This window comes from Sturnus vulgaris, chromosome 7 (assembly GCF_052056855.1).
Source record: "Sturnus vulgaris isolate bStuVul1 chromosome 7, bStuVul1.hap1, whole genome shotgun sequence".
NCBI classification, from domain to species: Eukaryota; Metazoa; Chordata; class Aves; order Passeriformes; family Sturnidae; genus Sturnus; species Sturnus vulgaris.
In genome coordinates this window covers 11,156,539-11,182,705 of record NC_142249.1, presented here as the reverse complement: position 1 = coordinate 11,182,705, position 26,167 = coordinate 11,156,539, and the positions used below count along the sequence as shown (strand labels likewise).

General features: G+C 39.8%; 1 protein-coding gene across 2 annotated transcripts in view; it reads right to left on the bottom strand.

The window, feature by feature from the left end:
- Positions 1–20,176, bottom strand: part of GLS (glutaminase) — a 60,929-nt gene extending 40,753 nt beyond the window's left edge. The window contains exons 1-6 of one of the 2 annotated variants that reach the window (XM_014880908.2): positions 19,833–20,176; positions 11,950–12,046; positions 11,301–11,422; positions 6,254–6,383; positions 5,458–5,537; positions 3,705–3,868 (exon numbers count right to left, since the gene is read on the bottom strand). In XM_014880908.2, coding sequence (XP_014736394.2) covers positions 3,705–3,868; positions 5,458–5,537; positions 6,254–6,383; positions 11,301–11,422; positions 11,950–12,046; positions 19,833–20,176 — 937 coding nt within the window. The remainder of the gene's footprint in view (positions 1–3,704; positions 3,869–5,457; positions 5,538–6,253; positions 6,384–11,300; positions 11,423–11,949; positions 12,047–19,832) is intronic. The other variant, XM_088167791.1, reaches the window with a different exon arrangement.
- Positions 20,177–26,167: the final 5,991 nt, after the last annotated feature.

The window sequence follows — 26,167 nt, the reverse complement described above, 5'->3', positions numbered from 1 at the left end:
CTGGACTCCCCCACTTCCAACTGCTCCTTGGCAGTTACAGGTGCCCTGGACTGCACAGCATCCTGGCAGCCCTATGCTGGAGCCCTCCCCCGGTTTGTCACACCTTGAGCTGGGGATCCCAACTCTGGACACACAGTCCAAGACAACTCAGCTCTCATGCATGATCAGAACACACTGCCACCCTCATTTCTCTTTGCAGCTATGCTTCTCTTCCTTACAGCTTCCTATCACCAACACCAGGTACCACTCCAGTCCATAAACATGCTCGTGAATTTATCATACATAGCCCATTCTAAAAATATTTTTATAAACATTTTGTCCTTTATTCCTCTGTGCATCTCTATGGTTTCAATCTGCCACATAAAAAGAAAAAGAACACGAAGTACAAAGAAAAAACACAACCAGATTCTGTATCACGTGTCTGTTTGAATAAAAAGGATGTGCAATGGTTATTTAGCATTCAGCAACTGAAAGGCTTATCAGTGATATGTCCACACAGAATAAAACCTTCCAAAATGCTACTGCTTCTCATTTCTTTGAGGATGTCACCACTTACCTTCAAAGTCAAGGCATTCTTGGTTCCTCACTCTCAAGATTCCTGTCTCTCACTACTTAACCTGTACTTGTTCTGGCCACTTTACAACTGTTTAAGAGGCATTTGGACAATGCTCTTAATAGATGATTGTTGTAGGTCCCTGCCAACCAAAATACTCCATTCTACAATGGAGAGCCTCTCCCCAAACTTAAGCTATACTGGCCTCTTTTAAGGGCTAGGATGCCTAAATAAAAACTTACACTTTGAAAGATTTCTGCATATTTCGAAGAAGAGATGTCTTCCATTCCCAGGTAATTTTTTGCCTCTGGGGGATGTACAGGTTCTGACACTACATTAATTTTTAAAGACATTCATACAAAAGTCTGTTTCTAAAGCAGCAGCCACGACTAATCTACCTCACAGTGGGTGCCATCAGCAAAGGGATTCTACCCTGCACAACAATTAAGCATGAAGACTGATACTGTAATTGCAAATTTGCCAAAGAGGTGAACAAATTCATCCCTTAATCTTTAGAAAGGGGTGTCAAACTGTGCAAACCTGACACACATTACTGAAATCAAACACACACTCTCTATAATCAAATAAGGGTAGTGATCTGCTCAGATGGATAGAAAAATATAATCTTTTACACAGCTTCTCTGAAAACAATGTGTATTGCTGTATCATCACATTATACTTCCAAGTAAGTTCATGTTTTTATCCTTAATGAAATAGAAGCAAAATAAACAATTTCCTGGCAATCCCTCATTCCATTACAATACAACTTTTACTACTGGACTAATTCCACAAATAATTATCACCAAGAAGAGGTTGTATGGATGGATAAGGGATACCAACTGTCCATAAACACAGGTAGTGTTAGACTTGTTGCATCATGAACTCAACAGACATGAAAAAGCCTGTAGCTGCTTAATGACCACAGCCAGGAAAATTATTCCTGATAATGCCTGTTTCAGACACATTTTACCATGTAAAATTTCTGATCTACTTCAATCAACTAGAATAATCTTTTCTAAATTAGCACAGAGATTGTTTTATTCCTCCAGAAATCTGAACTGGACTGGGCAATATACTTCCTTTGATAAAACAAGTTTTAGAAGTGAATATTCATAAGCCTGCAGAAGACAGCAACAGCTCTTTGGTTTAAGTTGGCATTTTTAGCTACAATTTAGAATTGTCTTAAAATATTCTTCATTCTTTCCAGCTTGAATCTCAATACTAGTAAACAATGAAATGCAAGAATATCCTGGTTTAGGAATCTTCCATATAGTAAGTACAGAAAAAAATATCTTCAGATGCATGTCTAAACAGTTTACAGACAACTGTGCATCACTTCATAAAATCTGAACGTGAAATTCAACTACGCCTGAACATTTAGAAAGTAAATAGATTAAAAATCTATTTCTTTAAAATTTTCAAATCTGGTCTTCAAAGTATTTATAGAGAAATTCACAAATACTCTGCATATGTGCAGTTCATACAGTGGTTTAAATGCACAAGCAAAGTGTAGATTTGATCTTTTAAATCCTTCTCTTCCTTTACTTGGAGAAACTCAATCTCCCTTTCTCTCACTGTAACTGAAATGTTCCTATTTATTAGATTTCTACTTTCTGCTTTAGTCTTTTCTTAAGTACTGTATAAGAGGCCATCCAGGTCAGCTCCAGCACTTTTTTTCTCATGTCTATCAGCCATAGAAGCACATACTTAAAATTTAAATTTTCATGTGAATTAAGTCTTCTCTATTAATTTCATGTCCATTGGTCAAAATTTCAATTGTCCAAATTCTCTTGTGCACTTATAAACACTCTTCAAGTAGAACACTAATGAACACCAATTCATCTTCTTCAATAGTTCTATTTTAAAAGTAGCAATAAAAAGAAGACAATAATTACTACACTTTGTCATGTTATTAAAAGTGGAAAATACAGAACATGTATATTAGCTCAAAGGAATTAAGGGGCAATTTTAAGCACCAAAGCTTTTTTGTAGTAAAACTTTTGTAGGATATGAAAGACAAGCCTTCACATTGTTATAACACTGTATTTGGAAAAACCCAAAAAGCAAAAACAAGACAGCGTAACTTGAGAAAATGCTTAATCCTTTCTTGGCAATATATTCCTAGATTGGTATTTCATCATCATTTACTAACATAATAAAAGAGAAGAAATAAATGGCATTTTTAAGTATGGAAAAACTATTTTGAGATATAAATAAAACAAATAATTTTAATATAAATCACTTGCATGTATTTATAAACATAACAAATAAAATCATGTATCATTAACATATTAATAATACAGATATTTAAGTCAGAATCCAATACAGTCCTTGACAAAAATGTCATCCAAACCTTATGCTGGTAATTAAATATTAATTGCAATACCATGGCAACGGAAACATTGTCTGTTCTTTCACTGAGACAGATCTACTAGAAAAAACATTTGTGTTTCAGAGATAACATCCAGTATTTCCTCTAAGGCTACATGAGTCATCTTTCTCAGATTTTTGCCATAAAGTTTTTTAAAATAACATTTCCATGCTTAAGAACTAATATAAGATGAAAAAGAAATAATCTAGGTAGGTGCTGTATGAGAAAATCTTGCTAAAATGCTCCTGTTACAGGGAAAAAAATAAAAACATTGTTCTGAATCAGTAGCCAAGTTCCATTTAGAATAAACTGTGGGAAGATTTCACCTTCTGGAAACTAGTCAGTGCTAGCCTTTGGCACCAGCAACTGCTTCTCAGAAGGCTGGGAAGTGACATGTTTTTTAAAAATCAATTTAACATCTTTGATTCTTTCACCACCATTTAACAGAAGCCATGATTAAGGAACAGTTGCTATCAACTCAACTAAATAAAAATAAATTTCAAATATCTGCACTATTAAAATTCTTTGGGCTTTCCTACAGCTCAGGAACTAGCAAATGGAATAGAAGCAATAAAACATCTTTCACTAGCATTTGAAATTAGGTAAAAGAGACTAACAAAGATTAAGACTACTTTGATGATGGCAAAATATTCTGGGACACTGCCTAGAAATAAAGCTTAGGGGGATATAATAAAATGACAAGACTGAAAAAACTGTGTAGGCTTGCCTCAGTTTTCTAAGGCTGAGTATTTGCATCATTAAGTATAATGTATCTCTTACCATCTTCATTCAGGAACAATTTGTTGAATCTTAATCCACTAGGCTCTTTACCAACATATCTGTGCACGTACTCTGTGCCAAGATCATTGACAGCAATCGCGTATTTCAAAGGCTTGACGCAGGACTGAAGACAAAATGGAACTTTGGTATCACCCACAGAATGCCTGGGAAAAACACAGATGAAGAGGCTTGAAATTTCCTGTTTGTCAGCTGTGTCAGTAGGGCGTTAAATGCTTCATCTATCCTTCAACACACAAGGACTATTAACAAAACACCCCAAAAAGCAAAAGCATATTATTACTAAGTCTCATTTTGAAGAACGTAACAATGAGATTTAGGTTTTAGCAACTGACTCCATAAGCCAAGCACAACAAAGTCAGTTGCTGCAGAGGTAACAAAATAAAAACAAGTTCAGAAATGGGTTTTACCAGAGCAAGAAAATCACCTCAGACTTCTAGTCTTACACTTATCCTACTCAATTGCCAACCACATACTCAGCAGGGTACAGCTGACCCAAATAGAGCCACTATACTGATTTATGTCTATATAAACAAAGATGAGATACAGCTTGGTTTTGCAATTTGAAAACAATAATCAAAGGGCTGTATTTACATTGCCTTTAATAATGGCAAAGATGTAACACTTATTACAATGCTATCTTTTGGAAAGTTTACTTTCAGCATCTATGTCAGGCTGCACCCAAGAGTGACTCATGCAAGCAGCATATGCCACATCTAGATAGAGCAAAAGGCTTGAAGCAGCCACTTGTCTGATGGCAAAATCAGGAGTGCATTTGCTTCTGTTCTTTGCAGAAAACACAAGAAGGTTTCAGTGAAAATCACAATACCATTTTGGCATTATAAAAGCTAACACTGCACAACATTAAACATTACAAAATTTAACATTATAAGAACTTTCATTAGCACGTAATATCCAAAACAAAGCAAAATGCCAATTTGAAATGTAAGGTTTTCTTACTATTAATAGATTATAATTCAGACACTTAAACAGGGAGATGAAAAAAATACTTCTGCTCACTTGTACAGCTCCTCCCCTGAGATTACAGAACATATGGCTAATTAGGAGCCAACATATGGATCTCAATAGATCATGGCAAAATGAACTCCAAGCCACAGTCACCAGAAGCAAGTCTGATGCTCTCAGGAATGCCTCATTCACAAATACACCTAAAAACTGCAGTTTCCAGAACCTGCAGTAGGACCATAGCAAACTGCAGGTCAGCAGAGCTGATGAGCACCTTGCATTGTGTACTCACAAAGGAAGACACAGAGCTCATGTTACTTCTCAGCTGGATGGTGCAAGGTATCCCTTTACATCCAGGCTCCTAACTGTCTCTGCTACTCTGAGTTACTGAGAAAAATAAAATCACTCTGGCTTAGATCTGACTAGATCTAAGACCTACATGCACCCTTACAGGGGAAAGCTCGATTAAACCTGAAAAGCAAAATCGTATTCAGCTCTGTCCAGTTTCTACATCTTCATTTTCTTTTTAAAGACCATGAATCTGCATTTTCTCAGTGACACACAGGTTATATAACAATGCTACAGTGAAAACATTAAAATGCAGAGAAGGAGCTAAGGTACATTGTGACCTACACAGGAAGTTATATAGCTTGATGCACATGTACTATTAGACAAAGCTTTTCAACTTCCAAGTGTTAATACTATACAAGCATTGCCTCTGTCTTTCCTTCAACTATTCCAAGAACAAAATACAGAAGTTCCAATATACCTCTGTCCATCAACGGTGCAAAGTGACACCCCCCACAAATCGGGGCTGAACTTGGCCAGTTGTGGAATATAGTCAGCAACCTATCAGTGTGAAAGAAAGAGAGACACATTACAATATCCCAAACAATTAACTCTATGGTAATTAAAAGCAATAACAATGAAAAGCATACACAAGGTACAACTGAGTTATTCTATAAGTAATCACCTGGTGTATCTAAAACTTCATTAGATATTATTATATTCACTAGATCATTATCAAATAAAACATTTTTTCAAAGAAAAATTTTCAGCACGTTCAGAGAAGTATCTGTGTTCTGTATTACAGCATGTTCAGCATTTTCAAATAATATGAAATTTTTAGCTTGTAACACGGTCTGGGATTTTTCAACTAATTTATTGAAAATAAGCACCAGAATAAATGTTATTTACTAGCAAAGGTACAGTATTAGCAATTATTTTTGTCACACAATCCATGCGTAGAGCTGCATAATTTTTCTATAGCCTAACAGTAGTCTGAAAAATTATACAGCAGTTTTATAGTTTATGTAAAACAAAGAAAGAATAATGCCATTTTCACATTCCAACATCAAAATGCTACAAGATTCTTAGAGGCTGTGAACTGTATTTCTAACGGTTTACAAGCTGCAGGCATGACTGAACTTCCAAAACTCTTTCACCAAGTTACCAGTTTAATTTTACTAAAAACGTTAAGAAAAATCTGTCTGCCTAACAAAGGACACATTTGGTTAATACTGAAAATCTACAGAAGTTTGAAGTTGAATTTACAAAGAGGTTACCTTTCCTCCAGATTGTTTTTTAGCACTTTCATATAGCTCATCAATATGGGAAGTAAACGACATAAAATCTGGGATGACAAACTTCCTTCTGAAAGCTTGAGTAAGCAACACAATATTACTTTGTACACACCTGCAAAGTTAAAAACGTTTATTAGTACTTTAACAATGTACTGTCAAAAAGCCATATTTAAGTAGCAATTACATATTATTTAATTAGGACCTTCAGTCCCTTGAAGCTACATGCCTACAAGAACAAGTCTTTATTACATTTCCAATTTGCAACTCTATTTTTTAAATTAGTTATAATAGCTTTATTGCATTCATTTTTATTCCTTTCTACTTAAAGCTCTCTTTTGAAGTTTCAACTGTGAAGCTGTACTGCAAGGTATTATCAATCTGCCTTCAACTAGCACCTCAGCTTGCAAAAGAGATCTACAGCATCCAGTTCTTAGGATCAAGCCATGTGAAGTTTATCTAATCCAGTCTTTGTCTAAAAAAGTGCTAATTTCAGAGTTAGATCAGACTTGGGAGGTTCAAGATTGCTTTCTCTCACTTCACCCTTTCACCAAGAACTGAGGTGAAAACACTGCCAACACACCAAACTGGAATGTGATTCCACTCTAATAAGAAAAAAAACCCTGTGGAAAAACTTGGTAACATCTCCTGAACTAAGCAAAAGTTAATAGTGAGCCCTACTGCAAGTTTCTTCTTCCAAAACACCAGCACTCAAGGAATCTCTGTTGCCTTTAAGCCCAGAACACAGTCACACTATCGGCCACACCCTCTGAAAGTCAGCCCATCTGGGACAGTTAAAAAACTGATGAAATAAAAGGAAAAGACTTATCTAGGGCAAACAGAAGGAAGGATGAAAACACAAACCGAGACATGCTGAAGGTGGTATGTCTGTGGGTGAGAGAGGAGAGCAGGAGCAGGATGGGAATTGGGAGCCTTTATCAAGTCGGTTTGAAATATGACCTGATAAAGGTCATTAACAGCCCTATCCCAGTGCGAGGAGGACGAAGGGAGTTTGAACAGCAAACAAACAGTTAACACCTTAATACCATGCCTTCTAGCAGTGTTGACAGAAGCAGACATACTATTAATGCAGGCAAATGGAAAGTTAAGAACATCTAGGCACCTACTATAAAGAAGAACACACCTTCCAATTAAGACTTACTCAGAAAAAAAACATTTAGGGAAATGTTTTTATTTAGAATAGATATTTTAATAATCCTACTATTAAAAATCATCATCAGTTCAAAATGAAGGTGCATGAAGACCAGTGAAGAAACAGAATGATCCTTTGAATCGCCCTCTCTTTTCCTAAGACTTTGAACTCCTCCTGAGGACTTTATCTTAAATTCAATTGATAACCATTTCAAATGCTGATAGGCACTGCTCTCTGAAAGTGAAACTGTAATGCTTCCGATGTACAGTCACCTTACAAGCTGCCCTCTGTAATACACTGCTCTCTCAGCCTATGTTAAAATTCCAGTTGAGTTGGTTTTGTTGCAATCTGTCATTTTTTTTCTCTGTATCCTGCAAAAAATCCTGTTTGCTTTTGTTCCCAGTAGCTTCCAATTATAGTCACCTACTCCAGGTGCAAAATCCCTTTCCAAAAGTAATTAATAACACTGATGGCAGCTATGTGTGCAGAAGGAGTAACAACATAACATGCACTAGGTTCAAACTTCAGAGGCACTTCCATATTGTCTGTACTACCTGGACAGCATTAAGCACTCCTATAAGAGAAAAAAATATCTGAAGTTCACTCAAACCTATTAGAACAATTCAATACAAAGTCTGGAAAAGAAGAAGGCAGTATGCACTGAAATACAGTCCTCTTAAGATAACATTATGTTTCTGAAAAAAGGAGGGCATTTATACACTTAAAATCACACCAAGCCTGTGATGCTCACTTCAGCAGCTCAATCATTTTAATTTAGGGATTAAAACTCTCAGAAATGGCTGTACTGCTGAAGAACGTTCCTTATCATTACAAATTTTTCCCAGACTCTGCCAAGGTCACTGTCTGGGTATTTATCCTGGTACTCCTTAACCCAAATCATATGAATTCTGAGACTAAATTAAATACAAGGGCTCAAGTAATCTAGATGGGTGCAATAGGTGCATGGACAAAATAACAGAGTTCTTAAGTCTCCCTTTAACAGGACAGTAAACAGGACTGACAGTTTTCAGTCAGCCAGAACAGGAGCCATGACAGCTTCCAAAATTCTGTAGCTGACATCTCTTCTCCACCGAAGTAATTAACTAATTATGCTCCAGGTAACCCTCTGGAGATGGCTGGTCTCAGGTTCTGAAGAAGTGAAGCAATAGAAAAAGATCACAGGGAAGAATTTAAGTAAATAATTATATTGATAAATAAAAAGCTTTCTACACTCAAATCTTGTATATAATTTGGCCCTTATCTCTCACATAGTTTAGTGGTGTTCAGGATGGATACACTAAAAAAAACTTCCTACTTTACATTCTTCCACTTCAACAAACTTTACAATCTCAGCCTAAAAAAAACAACTCTCTTGTCAAATCCCAATCCAAGCATTTCTTGCCCCACTTTAAAAAATGTCATTTCAAACTATAAATTTTTCCTGATACAAATTGGTTAGGAAGACTAGGCTGCAAGTCTTATGATCTGTATTAACTGTCAATGACTTATATAATGAAATTTGAAAACAACAGTTTTTGTGTTTTTGGAAATCATATCTTTGTTCTCTAGTGTAAAGTTAGGATCACTTTGTTTCCTTTACCACCTTGCTATTTTTGAAGCTCTGACTCAGATTGCTTATTACTGCTTTCCTACACAAAGCAGCCCAAGTTTCATCTAACAATAGATAATACTATTATATTAAGTAGTACCAAAATGGGAAAAAAAGAAAGGAAAAAATTATCATAGCAAGCTAACCAGCATGTTGCACTGCTTTCAGTAGTAACCTGGTCTAACCCTGCAAAGACCACATGCAACATGAACAAATGCAACATGAACAGCTAACTGATAAATTTATTAGCACTCTCTCCAAAATGTGCACCCCAGAAATATTCAACTTAAGAAATTCTGCAGATGAAAGATTGAAACTCCAAGTTGTTCTGCCTGTAACATGCAGATTCTTTCAGATGTGGAGTGTGCTGTAAAGCTAAAAAACTTCAAAATAATGCAATTTTAGTTAAATTGGAGTCTAATGTTTAGAACCACTAAAAAGGCATACCAGACAGTACAGATGCATGAGCTCATGTCTTCTACCAGTAATTTCGACTGGACTTGATTGATTTAGTCAAGCTTATGCTACCATTACTCCAGATCACTTAACCTTGATACTTGATTTCATCTGGCAGCTTTGGATTCAAATCCAAGAGGAGAATTACACCGACTTATGTTTAGGGAACTGGAGCTTTCAAGTCCTGAGGTAAGTACAGCTGAGTAGATACATTATTATATTTCACACCTCAAACACTTGAAGAAGAAAACACAGGGACCCTGTGCAAGTATCTTCACAATAAATGCACTGACCCCACAAGGAACAGGTAAGTGAAGTTCGGGGGTCTTTAATTTCTGAAAAAGGTTGCAAAGGAACCTTCTGCTGCTGCAAAGAAAAACTTGCTATGTGAAATAAGACTCACCTCTCTACCTCTATATATAATCTTCACATTCAAAACTCTTCCTACATAAGAGGCAACCGTCTAAGCTTTCCACAAATTGTTATAATAATAACTGCTCTCTTCAGACAGAGGATCAAATCCCAGAGATGTGACACAGAACATAAAATAATTCTGCTAATTAGCAATCAGCTCTTTTTCAAATGCAGAGCCCTTGCCTAAAACATAATTCAGTTTACTGTGACAAATAAGCCTTTTAGTATAAATGTAACACATAATAGCAAATGCATTTCCTTTCCAATCCACCCATACACCCAAGAAGGTTTCTGAATCCAACAATTTAGAGATTTTACTCTGTTGACAATAAAAACAGTAAAGACCTGGTCTAGAACTTAACACAGGAGTAAAATTAGTCCATGCTGAACCTTTACAAAGTATCTCACATCTGCTTAAGGAGTTGTCTGTCTATGTCACACACAGACATTCACTTTTTCTTAATCTATTTCCAAAAATGTGTGTGTATATATGTATGTATATATATATATATACATACACTTCATGTTTATATACTTATACTTACATAAACTATGTAAATACATCGTATAGCATAAGCATATACTGTACATATTTTATATCTTATATGTACATTAAATATATGTATTATATATATACACTTAAAAAATGGTATGTGCAAATAAGTTTTAGGTATTATGATTTACCCTGCAAATGTAATAAAAATGCAGACGGAAAAATAGTCTACAAATTTAATTTCAAAATTTATTAGCCTCTAAATTTCCAATCTTTTGGCACACAAAAGCTGCAAGTAGAGGAGCAAAGGAGTGTGCTTGAAATGAACAGAAGACAACCCGAACAGTGCTTATACTATTCAGTCAACTACAGACCTTGCTAAAAAAAACCAAAACAAAACAAAAGCACCACTAAAATACAGCACAGCTCTTTTCCAAAACAGACCAATGTCTGCAATCCTAACCCCCTCATCCCACATATATTGAAATTTAGCATCACTGTTTCCCACATACTTGCTCTGAACATTTTGCCACACAGAAGCAGCAACCTGAACTTCAGATTAAAAACTGATAATGCAGTGAGAGAGCAGTTTTATGTAATCATACTAAACACTTCATGCTGCACCAATTAATTTTGTTTGGTATCTGATCAAGAGCTGCAATATGGGGTCAGACACACATGCAAACACACTGACACATTAAAGTCTTGTGGAGATCATACAGCCTATCTGCTGTATGAAATCTGAGAACAAACTTCTATCAAAATAGCATCAGGAGTATGTGTTTGACTCCCTTTCTAATCAATTTATATACCTTATGTCTCTCCTTAAGACAGCACTCAGTAACACACAGACATCGTGCAGCATTCATTCAGAATTATACAGATACATAATTAACAGAAAGTTTACTTTTTAAAAAGGTCTTTGTCCAGCATAACACCATCTGAAGTAGTCTGAAGAGTCAGTCTGAGCATATCCATGCACTCTTTCAATCGAGGATCAGATGTACGTAATCCTGTAGATTTGAGTGCCTATTACAATAAAACAATCATTACTAAGTGGAAAGATATGCCATTACAATCAACTTCAATAATTACTAAGTGAAAAGATATGCTATTACAATCAAGTTATCTGCTGCTCACCGTTTATCACTGTAAGAGATCTGCCTATCATCAACAGGCTTTGTGACACTTGACTGTTTCTTTAGCAATTTGCTTTGGCCATTTGGGCTGCATTTTATGTCAAAGCATTAATGGCATTTGGAATCCAGTGGTCCAACTACATTTTACACAAGCACAAATACTACTGAGCCATGCCACAGGCACAGCTGCTTTCAAGCATACTCTTCTGCACATCAAAGAAGTAAATAATAACATTAATACACTCATTCTCTTACTTAACTACAGAAACAGCACTGGGGAGGAAAATAATAGTTACAGTCCTTCCCACAGCTAAACATGTACACAGAAATTCTTTGCTTTGCATTCTTGCATTTAAAATGTTAAAATAACCTTGCAGTAGTTAGCTTTCATACAGCACTTTCGAACAGTCAACTTACAGTTATGAATTTATGAACGGGTATTTTTTCTTGTCCTTCTGCAATAGTATAGAAAAGTAGATCTTCCAAGCTGGGAAGGAGACCTTGTTTGATTTTACTGAAAAAGAGAAAAAAAAACCCCATAGATTATTTTAGTGCCTATTTTTATTTATAAATATTTTTGCATTATTCTCACGGAAACACATTTTCACTGCTACCACGTACTTCAAAGAAATCAGTGAACATAAAGTTTAGTTAGACTTTAAGCAGACAAAAAACGGTAATATTGCAAGCAGCACACATAGATTTTATGTAGCAAACATTCTTAACTGCAACTCAGTCGTATTTTTACTGTCATACATTTACCACTAAGGTTATATTTAGGTTTTCTGAGGAGCAGATTAATCACATATCCCTCTTCTTGATGTTACCAAGGATAGGTATGTTACTTGCAGAGGATAAATTATTTATAAGATTCCAGGAGTCGTAGAGAATACAGAGCCAGCTGTTCTACAGGCAAGAGAAGGAGATGATACATGTGTAATATTTTGTCCAAAACAGTCCCGTTTTCAGGACTCCACAGAGTCCTGAAGTCCTTATCCTTCTAGAAGCTTACATAAGCCCCATCAGTTACCATGACACAAGCAAAGCCATCTGCAGCATAACAGAGCCCGTGAAGCAGAAGGAGTGACTCTCATCACACCTACTTAGCTAAGTAAACCCAGTGCAGATGCACCTTTAATGGTCACTGTGCTTATCAGTGCAAACACATCATCCCAGGCGTCACCTCGCTCACTCCCAGATATGCTTCCCCTACGCCTGCAGCTTCTCCTTACCTGCATCTCCCTTTTATGTGAAATCTGAAGGAAACCTACCAAACTAAGCACTCGGATTCCTTCTAAGGCAGAAAGCTGTAGTACTGACGGCTTTCCCTCAAAGCCTTTGGAAGTTTACAGATTTAATCTACAAAAGTATAAAAATATTCCTTGATATTCCAGAGCACTCTGCAGAAGGCAGGACCCCAAGTCTTTACACTTGCCCTGTAAGCAGCGCCCACTCCACTTCCAGACTGCAAAGGGATTCTGATTCTTTGGCCCCCTGAAGTGTCCAGGTTTGTTTCCAAACAAAAAAAGCCAATGTTCCCAGGTTTGACAAGCAAAAAAATACATAAAACCAAAAGAAAAAAAGAGGTAGATAGCAACTAAAATGCAGAGTACGAAGTATTACATTATTTTAGCCATCAATTTTAAAGGTCTATCTTATAATCTATTAATACTGGCAATACTTTGTTACTATACAGAAACTGTTGCCTGAAACTAAAATTCTCAGTAGCAATATATGTATTTTTATACATTTATGCATGTATTCAGAAAAAGCAGGTCCAAATTCCAGTAATTGAAGTTTTCAAGAGATTAATAATTCTCTGAATAACAGATCTCAGGGTTACAACTGCAAAAATAAAATGCTACAGCTAAGCACAGACCCTAGATAGGCCAATGCAATCTTACTGACTGATGTTTAATCCTCTCCTCTCCCAATACTTACACAAGTCAGATTTATGATTATTTTTAATAAAAATCTGATTATATCCAAATACCCTGATAAAGTCAAGACAACCTCTAGATTGCCCTTGCCTTCCTCCTTTCCTTGTAACTAGCTGTGAAAACCAGTAGCAAAAAAAAAATCACCTCTCATTTTATAATTTAAAACACTGTACTTACACACTAAGAACAGAAGACAGCTTTGTAAGCCAACAGAACTTTCCTTGTCTTACAGTCTAGATTTATTTTTTTTAAATTTAAATTATGCTGGCTGACTAATGCACAAACAGGCTGGCAATTCAACCAAGACAAACGCTTGCAACTACCTCAAGCAAATTACTGAACAGCCCTTTTCCTAAAGAAAATTCAGGTCTTCCAGGCAGCATATTTCACTTTTAATCCTTTGGGGACAGTATGTCCAGTCAAGCCAAAAGAACCAGAACTATCAACACAGCAACTAAAGCTTCACCCTGGGTCTGCATCCTCATCCTGCAGGGAACTAATTCTAACAGTTATGCTAAGTTACATCGTCTACACCCCTACACATCTTCATTATTTACACAAAGCATTCAACTGAGCTCCCAAAATGTCAAGATTCCACGTTTTAAGGACTGTCTCTGCTACACCAGTCATTTCTGGACTGCTGAAGGTCTGGCAGAAAAAACTTTCCTATTTCACTCTGGCAAAACCAGCCAACAAACACACTGAGAAATGTTAACTGATAACCTAATTAATTACACATTTCTGAGCAATTACTCAGGATTTTACAGCTGTTCCAAGTATGGAATTTCTATCTGGAAAGGTGCAGAAAAATACTTCAGTCCTTTAACCAAGATTTTACCTGCCTCTTCATAAGATTTGAATCTACTAAAGAGACGTTCACCTTTCACAGCAGAAAATCTCTCAACATGGTTTTCTCATCTTTCACATCTGCTCTTGTTTAATATTGGGTCACTCTGCCTAATTAAACAATGGAGCTGCACAGACAACCAAAGCAGAAGATGACATTCAATATATTTACAGAAAATTGCTCCTTGTCAAATAGTCCATCTTTTGGTAAAGTTTATCTAAACAGGAGTGAAAGGGCTTGCTCTGCAGTTTATCAGATCAGTGATGTCAGTAACTAATGTTTGCTTAACCTAAAAGATGTGTCTTGGCACTGTGAACACACTTAGCAAGATAATTCTGTTCCACACATATAAAAAGCTGTTTTTCAGGTCAGGGAACTTGCAATTTGCAGTCAAATTAAGTGGAAATTCCAGTTTACCTGATTTCATGAATAGTAACTTTTGATACTTATTTACCTTCTTTAAAAAAATAAGCATCAGACTATTAAACAACTAGACTTCTTTGGTAGTATACTAATCTGTGGACAATACAATACTGGTGGACTGGTTTTTTTAAATACAAAGAAAAACCCAACATAAGAATTCCAAGCACATGGGCTTTGCAGTCCTTCTTTCAGCTCTTCCTTTTGCATCAGTACAATGCCTACACCAGATTCTGGGGAGGACTTCATCTTAACAAATGTTACTAGGATAGAAACAAGACTAAATTTCAAATAATTTCAGATTTTTACTCTGTACTTCAGGATACAACTGCCAGAACGCAGAACAGGATTTAGAGAACAACAAATGATATAAATATATGATATTGCTAATAACAGTTTCAGGCCTTATTAACAAATATGAACCAAGTGACAAAAATGAGGTCACAATTACTGTCACAAACAATGGTCGCTCAGGGACCATTTAAGATCTTCATCGGTGACACTGACATTGGGATCAAATGATGCTTCAGCAAGTTTACCAATGACACTAAACTGAGTGCAGATGACAAGCCTGAGAGATGGGCCACTATCCAGAGGGACCTGGACAAACTCCAGAAGTTTGTCCGGGTGTGAACCTCATGAAGATGAGCAAGCTAAAGTGCAGGGCTCTACACCTGGCCACAGTAACTCCTGGAATCCACACAGCCTGGGGGAAGAACAGATCAAGAGCAGCCCTGCCGAGAAGGACTCGTGGGTGCCGGTGGAGGAGTGGCTGGACATGACCCAGGCACGGGCACTCAGAGCCAAACGTGTCCTGGTCTGCATCCAGAGCAGTGTGGGGAGGGGATTTTCCCCTTTGCTCTGGTGAGATCCCACACAGAGAAGAAGAGGGTCCTGGGAGACCTCGCTGCAGCCTTTCAGTACCTACAGCGGGTCTATAAGAAAGATAGGGACAGGTTTTTTAGCAGGGTCTGTTGCAACACAGAGGTCACAACAAGGACGAGGCATAATGGTTTTCCACTAATAGAGGGCAGGGCAGCTTTATACTAGATACAATGAAGAAATTTTATGGTGAGAGTGGTAAAATGCTGGAACAGGTTTATTTCCCACCAGAGAGGTGGTAAATGCCCCATGATGGAAACATTCAAGGTCAGATTGCATGAGGCTCTCAGCAGCCTCATCTGGTTGAAGACGTCCCTGCTCACTGCAGAGGGGTTTGGACTAAGTGACCTTTAAATGGTCTCTTCCAATCCAAACTATTCTGGGATTCTATGAAAGCTGCAAGTCACAGTCAGTAGCCACTCTATCTGAGACAGGCACCTTGAAGAAGTTGCCACCATACTACAGATGCTGCATTATCTTGGTTGTATCTCCAACACTTAGTTGCTTAGGTCACTAAGTAACTACTTTTTGTCCACTCATATAGTGAGACATTGGTACCGTAACAGAGGTTGGTAGCTATTTACTCAAGAACTACCAACAGTCAAAAGCAAACTGCATATTATAAACTTAGACCAAAGACAGACTTGTTCAGCAGCTAACAAAGTGCTTATGGTAAAACGAAAGGCTCTAGCTTCAAAGCCTGGGCCTCTACAGAAGTTATGAAAGGTCTAATAAAAGTGCTCTTCTAACTGCTTCTTGCATCTCTGATTATTGTATCCACACTCCATCAGAAGCGTCAGCAAAATGAAACACTGCCTGGTTACTAGGTATTCCTCTGTAATCTGGCCTGCAAAAGCAATTTTATTTTTAAAAGTATCGCCAGAATTCATCTCTGCCCTTAAAAAAGAGCACTACCACTCCCTTGTCATTAAAAAAAAAAAAAAAATTAAGCACTTCCTTTAACCGTTTTCTGATATTCTATATACTAGTGTCCAGCACTATTGCAATTTAGCTTTCAAAAGTTAGGGTCACTCACGCTTTGCTCCTCCCTCTCAATTTTATCAAGGCGTTTTAATTTAGAAATAGCTTTTACTAAGATAAACTGTTTCATCCCTTTACTGTCTGGCACAAGATGCAAGATGAACTCTTATATTGAAAGGAAAAGCAAAGAACAGTCATATTGAAAGTAGGAGCAAAGGGTATTAAGTATTATACACATCTATAAATGAGGAGTGTATTAGGCTGCTGTGTTTTAATAACTCAAGCATGAGCATAGATATTATTGTGTTTTAATCCACAGTTCCTATTAATTAAATTTACCAGTCTGTGACCACTCTCAGTTTAAGCTCAATTATTTTTCCTGTCCAAAACACATTAAGTTTCAGTTGGATACACAGTATGAAGGCTGGATAGCAGGGATAAGGAGGTGGTGGAAGATGCTATGGAAAAAATGCACCAGGGGATCTGGTTATGCAATGGGATACTAGTTATTTCATCAGCCACAGACCTCATAATTTATTCTCACTATAAGGAATTAAACTGTTCTAAATTTCTGTATAGTCTTTGAACAGAACATTTTAGGCTTTTACTAGCAACTCCTACTCTGTACACAAGGACTGTTAGGAAAGCAAATAAACAGGAAAACCTTACTGCTCTCTTTTGACACCGTGGGTTATTTCAGTATCCCAGAACCATGACCTTATAACCAAATAGAAAAAAAAAAAACAAAACAACAGACCCCCTACACTAACAAATAAATAAAAAATACTATTGCCAGTTGGGTCCACAAACCATTTGCCAAACACCACACAAATGTTAAGACACTATGGATGGCAAAGTGCCGGAATCAGCAGAATACAGACTGCACTGACTTAGCCCAGCTGTCAGTGCAGTTCAGACACCTGTCTTTTGAAGAACCTCACTTTTCTTCTCGACCCTGCACTCTGTCTTAATATAGCAGTGATTTCCACATGGAATGTACCATTTACAAGTGCTTGAAGGAAGTTTTTCATAGCTCTGCTTCAAGAAAAGTAAGAATGAAGTATCCAGCAGCCTAATGTGCCACCAGGAATTCCCGCACAACCTGAAATGAAAAGAAAGTTTCTAGCTTTTTCTGTGTTTCTAACTATATGATAGATGTTTTATAGAATTTCTCCCTGTTCATTTTGCAGTAAGACTCAAAGAACAAACATCTGACTTTCAAATACACCCTTTTGTCAAAAGCCAAAAATTATTAAAAGTGTTTAACTGGTTTGTGATTACATAGCTTTACCACACATGTTAGAAATTAAAGAATTTCCCTAATTGATGCTAGCTGTAGGAAGCTAATAACAGCTCAATTAAAGAAAATGTTACCTCTTCAATAAATCACCTCTGCAATATCCTCAAAAACCCATCACAGCTGGCATGCTGGTTTTTTCCAAAGTTTTTAATGTCTGTATTTCTACTTGAAAACAGAAGCGCAGTCTTTATAAACCACACCTACTCAAGCCACAGAAGACTATTCTTTTGTTCCAAAGCATTATATATACAGCTGATTCAAAGAGAAGACTTCGTATTTGTTGAACAATAGCATAAATCTAAAAAATACAAAATAACACTTTTAAAAATAAATTTTAAAATAAAAATAATGGTGTATTATTTTGTATACAGTTACATAACCTGACGTGCATGCATTTTTTAAGGCATCTGACAGCAGAAGTGACTGGTGATGCCTTTAAAGCAGGCAATACCCAACTGAACCAGGCTGAGCAACTAAAGCATCTGGGGGAAAGAAGCAGAGAAGAACAAGGCCACAGCCTCTCTCCCCACCTGCCATACTGAAGTTCATGCTAAAAAAAAACCCCACAAACCACAACTCAAAAGCAGAACTATTAAGCTATGGGCTGAAGCCTTCCTGACTAGTCTTGTGGAATCTTTGCCAGACTTCCTCTTAGCATTAGACTAACAGAGGCTTTTTTCAGTGTCAAAACAAGGTACTCCTTTCTCAGCCCCGTTTCTTCTGTCATTTGCTCTTTTCATCTAGGTAATAAGTATAGCAAAGTCTGGGAAAGCAGCTTGGGTTTAATTTCAATTACACCACCCCATAATCATGCCACGGGGCACATTTCAAACACACACAAAGGAGAAGTCTTCATGGGGCTTGCAGCTGAGCTGTCAAACTTGTTGTAAAAGGTTACAAGATTCTAAATGCACGCAGGTTCAAACACCCAACGTACAGACTGTCAAGACGCGGGGTAGGAAATGAGCACTCAAGACTTGCATAATGCTGAGGACTAACAAAGAATGCTCTGCCAATCCATTTACCTCATCATTACACTGTACCCCTGGTATCCACTACCAGTCATTACTAGGTACAAAACCTGGAGCTGATACACCCGTCTCCGATCTGTTTTTTTGTTGTTTTTTTTTTTATTTCAGGTTCTGAGTGAAGGAATATTAACTTCATAAAAAATATACAGCCTTTTAATTCTACTACCTGCACGTACCTTTGTCGCTAAGGGACAAATAAGAACCTCTTGGCACAGGCACACATACTGCAGCACCTATAAACATCTGTACTCACCCCGCACGGATGGCACTATCTGTCCCTGGCTGCACTAGATCGCAGAATTGTTAGGGATGGAAGGGACCTCTGGAGATCACCCAGTCCAATGCCCCTGCCAAGGCTGGGTTACCCTAGAGCAGGTTACACCGCAACGCGTCCAGGTGGATACAGACACGGAGAAGACAGCGCTGCAAAACTTCCAAGGCAGCACTACGCACCATGCACACTGCCTTTAATAATTAATGCGAGATGACACAGCTTTCGCTTCTCTTGAGAAATATTTTTAGCCAAGTGGAAGCGTTTCCAAAGCCACCCTACCGGCACGCTGCCCGCTCCGGGCCTCCCCAGGGCCGGCACCCCGCACAGAGGCGGGAGGGACCCCGGGCCGGGGGGAGCCCGAGCCGGAGCCTGGGCCCCACGCCGCGGCCAGCGGAGCCCCGAGGGGCGCACACGGCCCCGCCACGCGTGTGCGCGTCCCTCCCGCTCCCCGCGGGACCGGCCGGCAGCCGGGATGGACTCGGCACCCCCGGGGTCCCCGCACCTGCCGGGGAAGCGCCCGCCCCGGCCCGGCCCCTTCCGCAGGCACCACGCGTGCGAAGGGGAGGCGGCGCTCACATGGCGCCTCCGCATCATCCCCCGCGCCCGCCGCCCCCTCCACACTCACTTCTCGCCGCCGCCGCCTACGGCCACCTCCTTGCCGCCGCCACCGTGGTTATTGTTGTGGCCGCTGTCGGCGGGGGGCTCGCCGGGAGTCGGCGACGGCGCCTGCGCCCCCTTCCCCGGCTCCTCCAAGGCTCCCTCCGAGCGGGTGCACAGACCTCGCGCTGAGGGCAGCGCCGCCGGGCCGCGGCGGGCGGCGGGCGGGCTGGCGCCGAGGGCGGCGAGCGGCGGCGGGAGGCGCCTAGTCCCGGCGGCGGGTCCCGGGGCCGGGGCCCCGCCGCCGGCCGCCCCCGGCGGGCCGAGCAGCAGCAGCTCCCGCAGCAGCGCCGAGCGCCACAGCCGCATCATCCTGCGCCACCGCGCCGACTGCCCGCCGCGCCGCCCGGCCGCGCCTCTCGCACCGCTCCGCTCCCGCCCCCCGCCGCGCGCCATTGGCCCAGCTCCCTTAACTGTCAGGCGCGCGGCGCTCCCATTGGTAGACGGGGGCGTCACTCAGGCTATGGCCACGCCCCCAGTCTCCCCGCGGGGCCGCCGGTGTCGCGCGCGGCCGGCGGGGCGCGAGCAGCAGCGCCCCAAGCGGGCGGACCCGCAGCGCTGAGGGGAGCCCCGGCGCGCCGCCTCCCTCCCTCATTCCTTTCCTTCCTCCCTCCCTCGCTCTGCGACGTGTAAAGGCGTTGGGAGCGGGCCGGGCTGCGGCGGTGTCGGGTTCAGGTTGCCATGGATATGGCCATTTTTTAAAACTGTGTGGTTTTGATTACGACGTGCACCGCCTCTGCCGTGCCGGCAGGATCACAGAATACGCTGAGTTGGAAGGGACCCACAAGGAGCATCGAATCCAACTCCTGGCCTGCACAGTGCATCCCAAGAACCTCACCGTGTGCCTGAGAGCCTTGTCCAAACACTTTTTGGAACTGTTGTCAGGCTGGTGCTGTGACCACTCCCCTTGAGAGCCTGTTCTATTGCCCGACCATCCTCGGGGTGGAAAACCTCCTCTTAAATTCCAACCTAAACCTCTGCTGACACAACTTCAGGCCACTCCCTCAGTCCTGTCAGTGGTCACCACGGGGAAGAGAGAAGGATGCACGGGGCCTGTGTCTGTCACCCACCAGGCAAAGGAAGGGCTCAGGGAACAGAGGCCTGCTGGAAACACCCTCAGCAGGAATGGCTCTCCCCAAACTCTTTGGGGCAAACACTTCTGGCAAGGAGCAGAGCTACTAAGGTGTTTCCACATACCTTCAATAAACGGATAACTGCACAGTTCATTGCCAAAACTTACAGCCTCCGCTGTAAGTCTTGGTTCAAATATCTGAAGCTTTTCTTTTTTAAGAAAAATAAATAAACCAAACACAAACCCACAAAAATCATCCACTTGGATGCCTAGGTGAACTGGGTGCGGCCATTCTTCATGTTCACATCAGCAAACACTAAATCAGTGTAGAAATTTTGCTGCTGCTCACCTTCAGGTCGCAGTTTCAGAGCCACCGACCCATGGTTGCAAAGTCCTAAAGGCAAAAGTGTAGCAGAGAAGAGTAGCAGAAAATAACTGCAGGGCTTCAGTACAAGGTGTAAATGTCACTCTTTATATACACTTAAGCTTCTGTCACAGCTGTCAGGATGTAACATTTTGGAAGTCACAGATTTTGCAGTTACTTGGTGAAACTTTGCTCACATCACCAACTGCTAAATTTGTCCTAGATGAGTAAAAATCTATATTAGCAAATTGTATCCATTATGGGTAACAGTAGAAGAGGAGATTTCTTGTCATCCTACTTCCTCAGTAATGCCAACATGCAAACCAGTTTTTTAACTGTCCCTAGCCTTCCTAGTTTAGGAATCTTAATTTTCAGAGCAAAAAATGTAAATACTTGTGGAGCTGTGAGTTTATTACTGCTAAATTTCCTTGTGAACAATTTCCCCGTGCATTGAGGTTTACTTCATCTGGTATGTTTATTATGTTTGGCAGAGGTGGGGGCAGAAAAGCTGCAATTCTGAATTAAAATGATCTTGCTGCTTACTTTATTGGAAGTGTTTTACTCTGAAGATACTGGCATTTTGTTTTCCACCACCCCTCAGATGGAAAGTTCCAGCTGTCTAGGAATAGTAAATTGCTCTTAAAGCAAAACAGAGAGGGTTCTGTTACCCATTTTTCATGCACTCTGAGATAACTACAAATAGACATGGAGAATAGTCTTGCCTTGTGCTTCTACTTACCCGGCAGCACAAATACCCACAGGAGTTCCCTATGCTAATAAATTGTCACAACTGCCATGGGGGTTTTTGGAAGAAGACATAAAGATAGCTGATAATCCATGCCTATAAAATGAGCCTCCACACATCAATGGTTTTTCTTCCCACTGATCAAGGAAACTTGAAACACCAGTGTGGGATGTGTAATCCTGTGCTGCAGTAACTTCACATACAAAAATGCAAAGTACCTGCAGTTCTCACGTACTTATTACATTATCTATTATATTTCCTGGAACTAATTTTGGATTTCCATTTGCTAAGTCCTTTTTGGCAAGGCAATACTGCCTCTTTTATCCTGCCGCCCAATAATAATATTTCTCATTTTTAAAATTCCGTTATGTAAAGTACTCTAAAGATAGAAGTCTCTCAAGCACCTTTTCCATTCTTTCTACAGAGTCTGCTGCTCTAAGACCAGAGACAGTGAGTGCTGTCTCTTCCAGAATGTGTATTTGGTCACTGATCAAACACACAGTTCTGCAGACACTACAAGATTCTGAACTTTAGTGCCAAGGTGGTTTGCCTGTGTGACAACTGCACTCTTTTCTAAGCCAGCTGTTTAGCCACAACCTGGTGCAAAAACTTTAATTCATCTCGTACTATAGGGGGAGAAGAAGTGGAAGAATGGAAAACGTAATGATCTGGATCTTTCCTTTTAGTGCTGTGGTTTCTGTTCATAACGCTGTAGATAATGTGGTGAGAAGGAAAAGAAAATGCTACTACATTCACAAAAATATTTGACTCTCAAAACAGTACCCCATGATACTTGACCCTACAGGAACTTTTAATTTTACTCACTTCCCTTTTTTTTCTTTTTTTTTTACTTTGTACACTATTGACTTATTTCTATTTAACCTTTTAGTATTGCCTTCACATTAATACATCAGTTGTCTCCCACTTGCAGGTATTCTTCATTAAAGCTTTTCTTAAAACTCACCTAAAGAAATTGATCCTTGACTTCTCTCCCTGGCATGAGGGAAGAAAATGCAAGTTGCTCTGTGTGTGGGACTACAGATACACAGCTTGGGAACAATGCAAAATGATAAATATAGTTTCAGATCCAGAAAGTTCAAGGGCAATAGTGACTCACTAGCTATTCTGAGAACTTTTGCTGCATAATTCAGGCCATCACTCCTTGCTCCTACTATGACTAAGCCTGAGACGTTTCACCCACTGATTCTCTCCCCTCCTCTCACTGGCACAGGTATACCACAGAGTCTTAATCTAAAGACAGATTTTTTTTTCCAGTTTAAAATAAGCCATAAGAAATGTAGTGAAAACAGCATCAAAACCACCACCATTTGCTTGGGAAAAACATTATACATTAAACCTGTTAAACTGACAGTGATTTTTGTATTGATCCAGATGTTAGACTGGGCTTTCCCATATCCCAGTAAAACCCCCTTTAGACTTCTGCTTTGAACAGAGTGATATTACTCGTCTCTTTGGAAAGAGAAGACACGCCATCTGCTCTGCCATTCTGTGTTTCACACAGTATCCCAAGAGAAACAGAAAATTACAAAATGGTTTCCACACAGAGCAAAGAAATTTGAAATTAAAATTCCCCATAGCTTTGATTTTGGGTTGGTTACACAACCAGCATATTCTCTCAATAACCAATTATTTTCTTTTTAATTTCCACAAATATACATGTTCTTTTGTAAGACAAAAATTATTTGAATTTAAGACAACAAGGTTCTTCAGGAAAGAAAAAAATACGATCTTTTAAATAGGCATTATTTTTAAAGTATTTCCCTTAAGCGGTATTGTAGCAAAATAGTCCTAGTATAGCTCTCTAAAAATAATCCATATTTCAGAGGTTTTCCTTTCTAAAAGGGGCATAGCAGCATTAATCTCCTAGGAGAAAGGGCTCTGAAAAGCAGGTGCAAAGAGGTCTTCCCAGTTCAAGCACATACACTGATAACAGCTTTCAGGAAGGTTAAATCCTCCCATCAGATCAGCGGGGCAGATCTCAGATAAGCAGCAGAAATTAAGGATTATCTTGACTACGACATGAACTGTTTACTTTGCTATTTTAAATGGTTATGTTGGCTCCATTTCGTTTGTTGCAGGGTAATGCTTTCCAAAAGAGAACTAAGGACCAGAGACAACTATTACCTATTCAAGAGACAATTATTATCTATTCAAGTATTTCTACCCATTCTAGCAGCAGTTCCTAAGAATACTCTTTGCTTTTGTGAGGCTAACTTGCTGCACCACTGGGTAACATTTTTATATTGATCCAAGGGAAAGGTGCTCAGTCACAAGAAACATTCCACGTTGGATTGCACAGAGGATGCAGAACAGCTACCTCTGAGCATAGAAGCATAAGCAGTAAATAGTTACTATTTAATCTAAGAAAAAGAAAGTTCAGATGTTTGGGCATCGCAGCTCAGAAATCTAACAAGGAAGAAAACATTCAGAGGATTTATTTAACCGGAAAGTAATGGTTGAGGGAGTGACCTCAAGTGACAAGCAATAAAAATAAAATCAAAAAAATGCCTTCTCTGCATAGTGCATCGATGAGTCAATAGCTCAGTTCATATCACTCACGTTCCAGGCAAACAGAGGCAGTGAGGAATTAATTCAAAGAGAAGAATATCTGGAGGATTTTCCGAGACTGGCATGAAAAAAGACAACAAGGGCCTGGGACATTCCTAGCGTGGTTAACAGACAACATATGATGTGTTCTAGCATATATAACAAGAGCAAGCAAATCACAGAAGTAGAGTTATTGAGGATGACCTGCAAAGACTGGCACAATTTTTTCCTATTACTCTATTTGTTAACCTGCTTCCTTTCATCTTGGTTGGTGAGATAGCACCATCATTCCTCATGCTCATTATCAGTCATAGCATTTTTTAGATGTAAAATTCTTCACGTGTCAGAACATCCACCTTCAGAAGCTAACAGGGAAACATTCCTTGCTGCATCCAGCACACTGCATGTTATTTGCACTACAATATGCCTAAATCATACTGTTACATGCCCCATGCATTCCACCCACAATCACATTTAATGCTTAATTCTGATGACACCTCTTAAACTGCAGTCTTGATATTACAGAAGGCCGGGGAGCAGGAGCAAATTTGGATCTTCTGTTTGTATTCCCAGTCCTCAAATATTAGCCTTGGTAACCTTGTGCAAGCAAAAAGAAACAAGTGACAACATCCAACTACCCCATCTGAGATGAGTATTCATGAGGGAGCTCAGGGAAGCCCGTGGGCTCATGCCTCACTGCTCTTGAGAACAGACATAGAAAATTGGTGCCAGCATTTGCTGAAGGTCAGAGCACTGGGGCTGACCAAAGCTGGCTTGTCATGTACAAAACTCCACAGCACTGAGCAGTCACTGCTGACCATTAACACCTGAGTTATTAGGCCCCTAAAGGGCACCAAGAAAAGGTGGGGAGGGACTTCTGACAAGGCAGTGCAGTGCCAGGACAAGGTAAATGGCTTCAAACTGACAGAGAGCAGGTTTAGATTAAAAATTAGGAAGAAATTCTTCATTTGTGAGGCTGATGAGGCCCTGGTACAGGTTGCCCAGAGAAGCTGTGGCTGCCCTATCCCTGAAAGTGCTCGAGGCCAAGTTGTATGATGCTTGGAGCAATCTGATCTAGTGAAAGATGGCCCTCTCTATGGAAGGGGTTTGGAATGAGATTATCTTTAAGGTCCTTTCCAACACAAACCCATTCCATGATCTGCATGGGCCACCTCAGCTCTGAAGTGATGGAGAAAGCAGTGTGTGCTACATCTTCCCCTTGTCCTAAGCCTTCAGTTCTGAATTTTAGTACATTAAAAAGACCCTTGGAGAGGTGCAAGCTTTCAGGACAAAGCATAAAAGTGCATCCCATTAAATTGTCCCATGAAGGAAAAGCCCTGGTTTTACCCTTTCACAAATACCTGTGGCCATGTAGAGGCTTAAGCTTGACAAAACATGCAGTCTTAAGAGAAGGCCTCCCTGCAGAGAAACAAAACAAAACAAGGTAAAATGAAGCAAGCAAAACAAGCAGCCAGACTGTAATGGAAAATGTCTCATCATAAGTGGTAGTCCAAATAGTTTAAATGTCTTCCACTTTCAGAAGGCTCCTCTAGA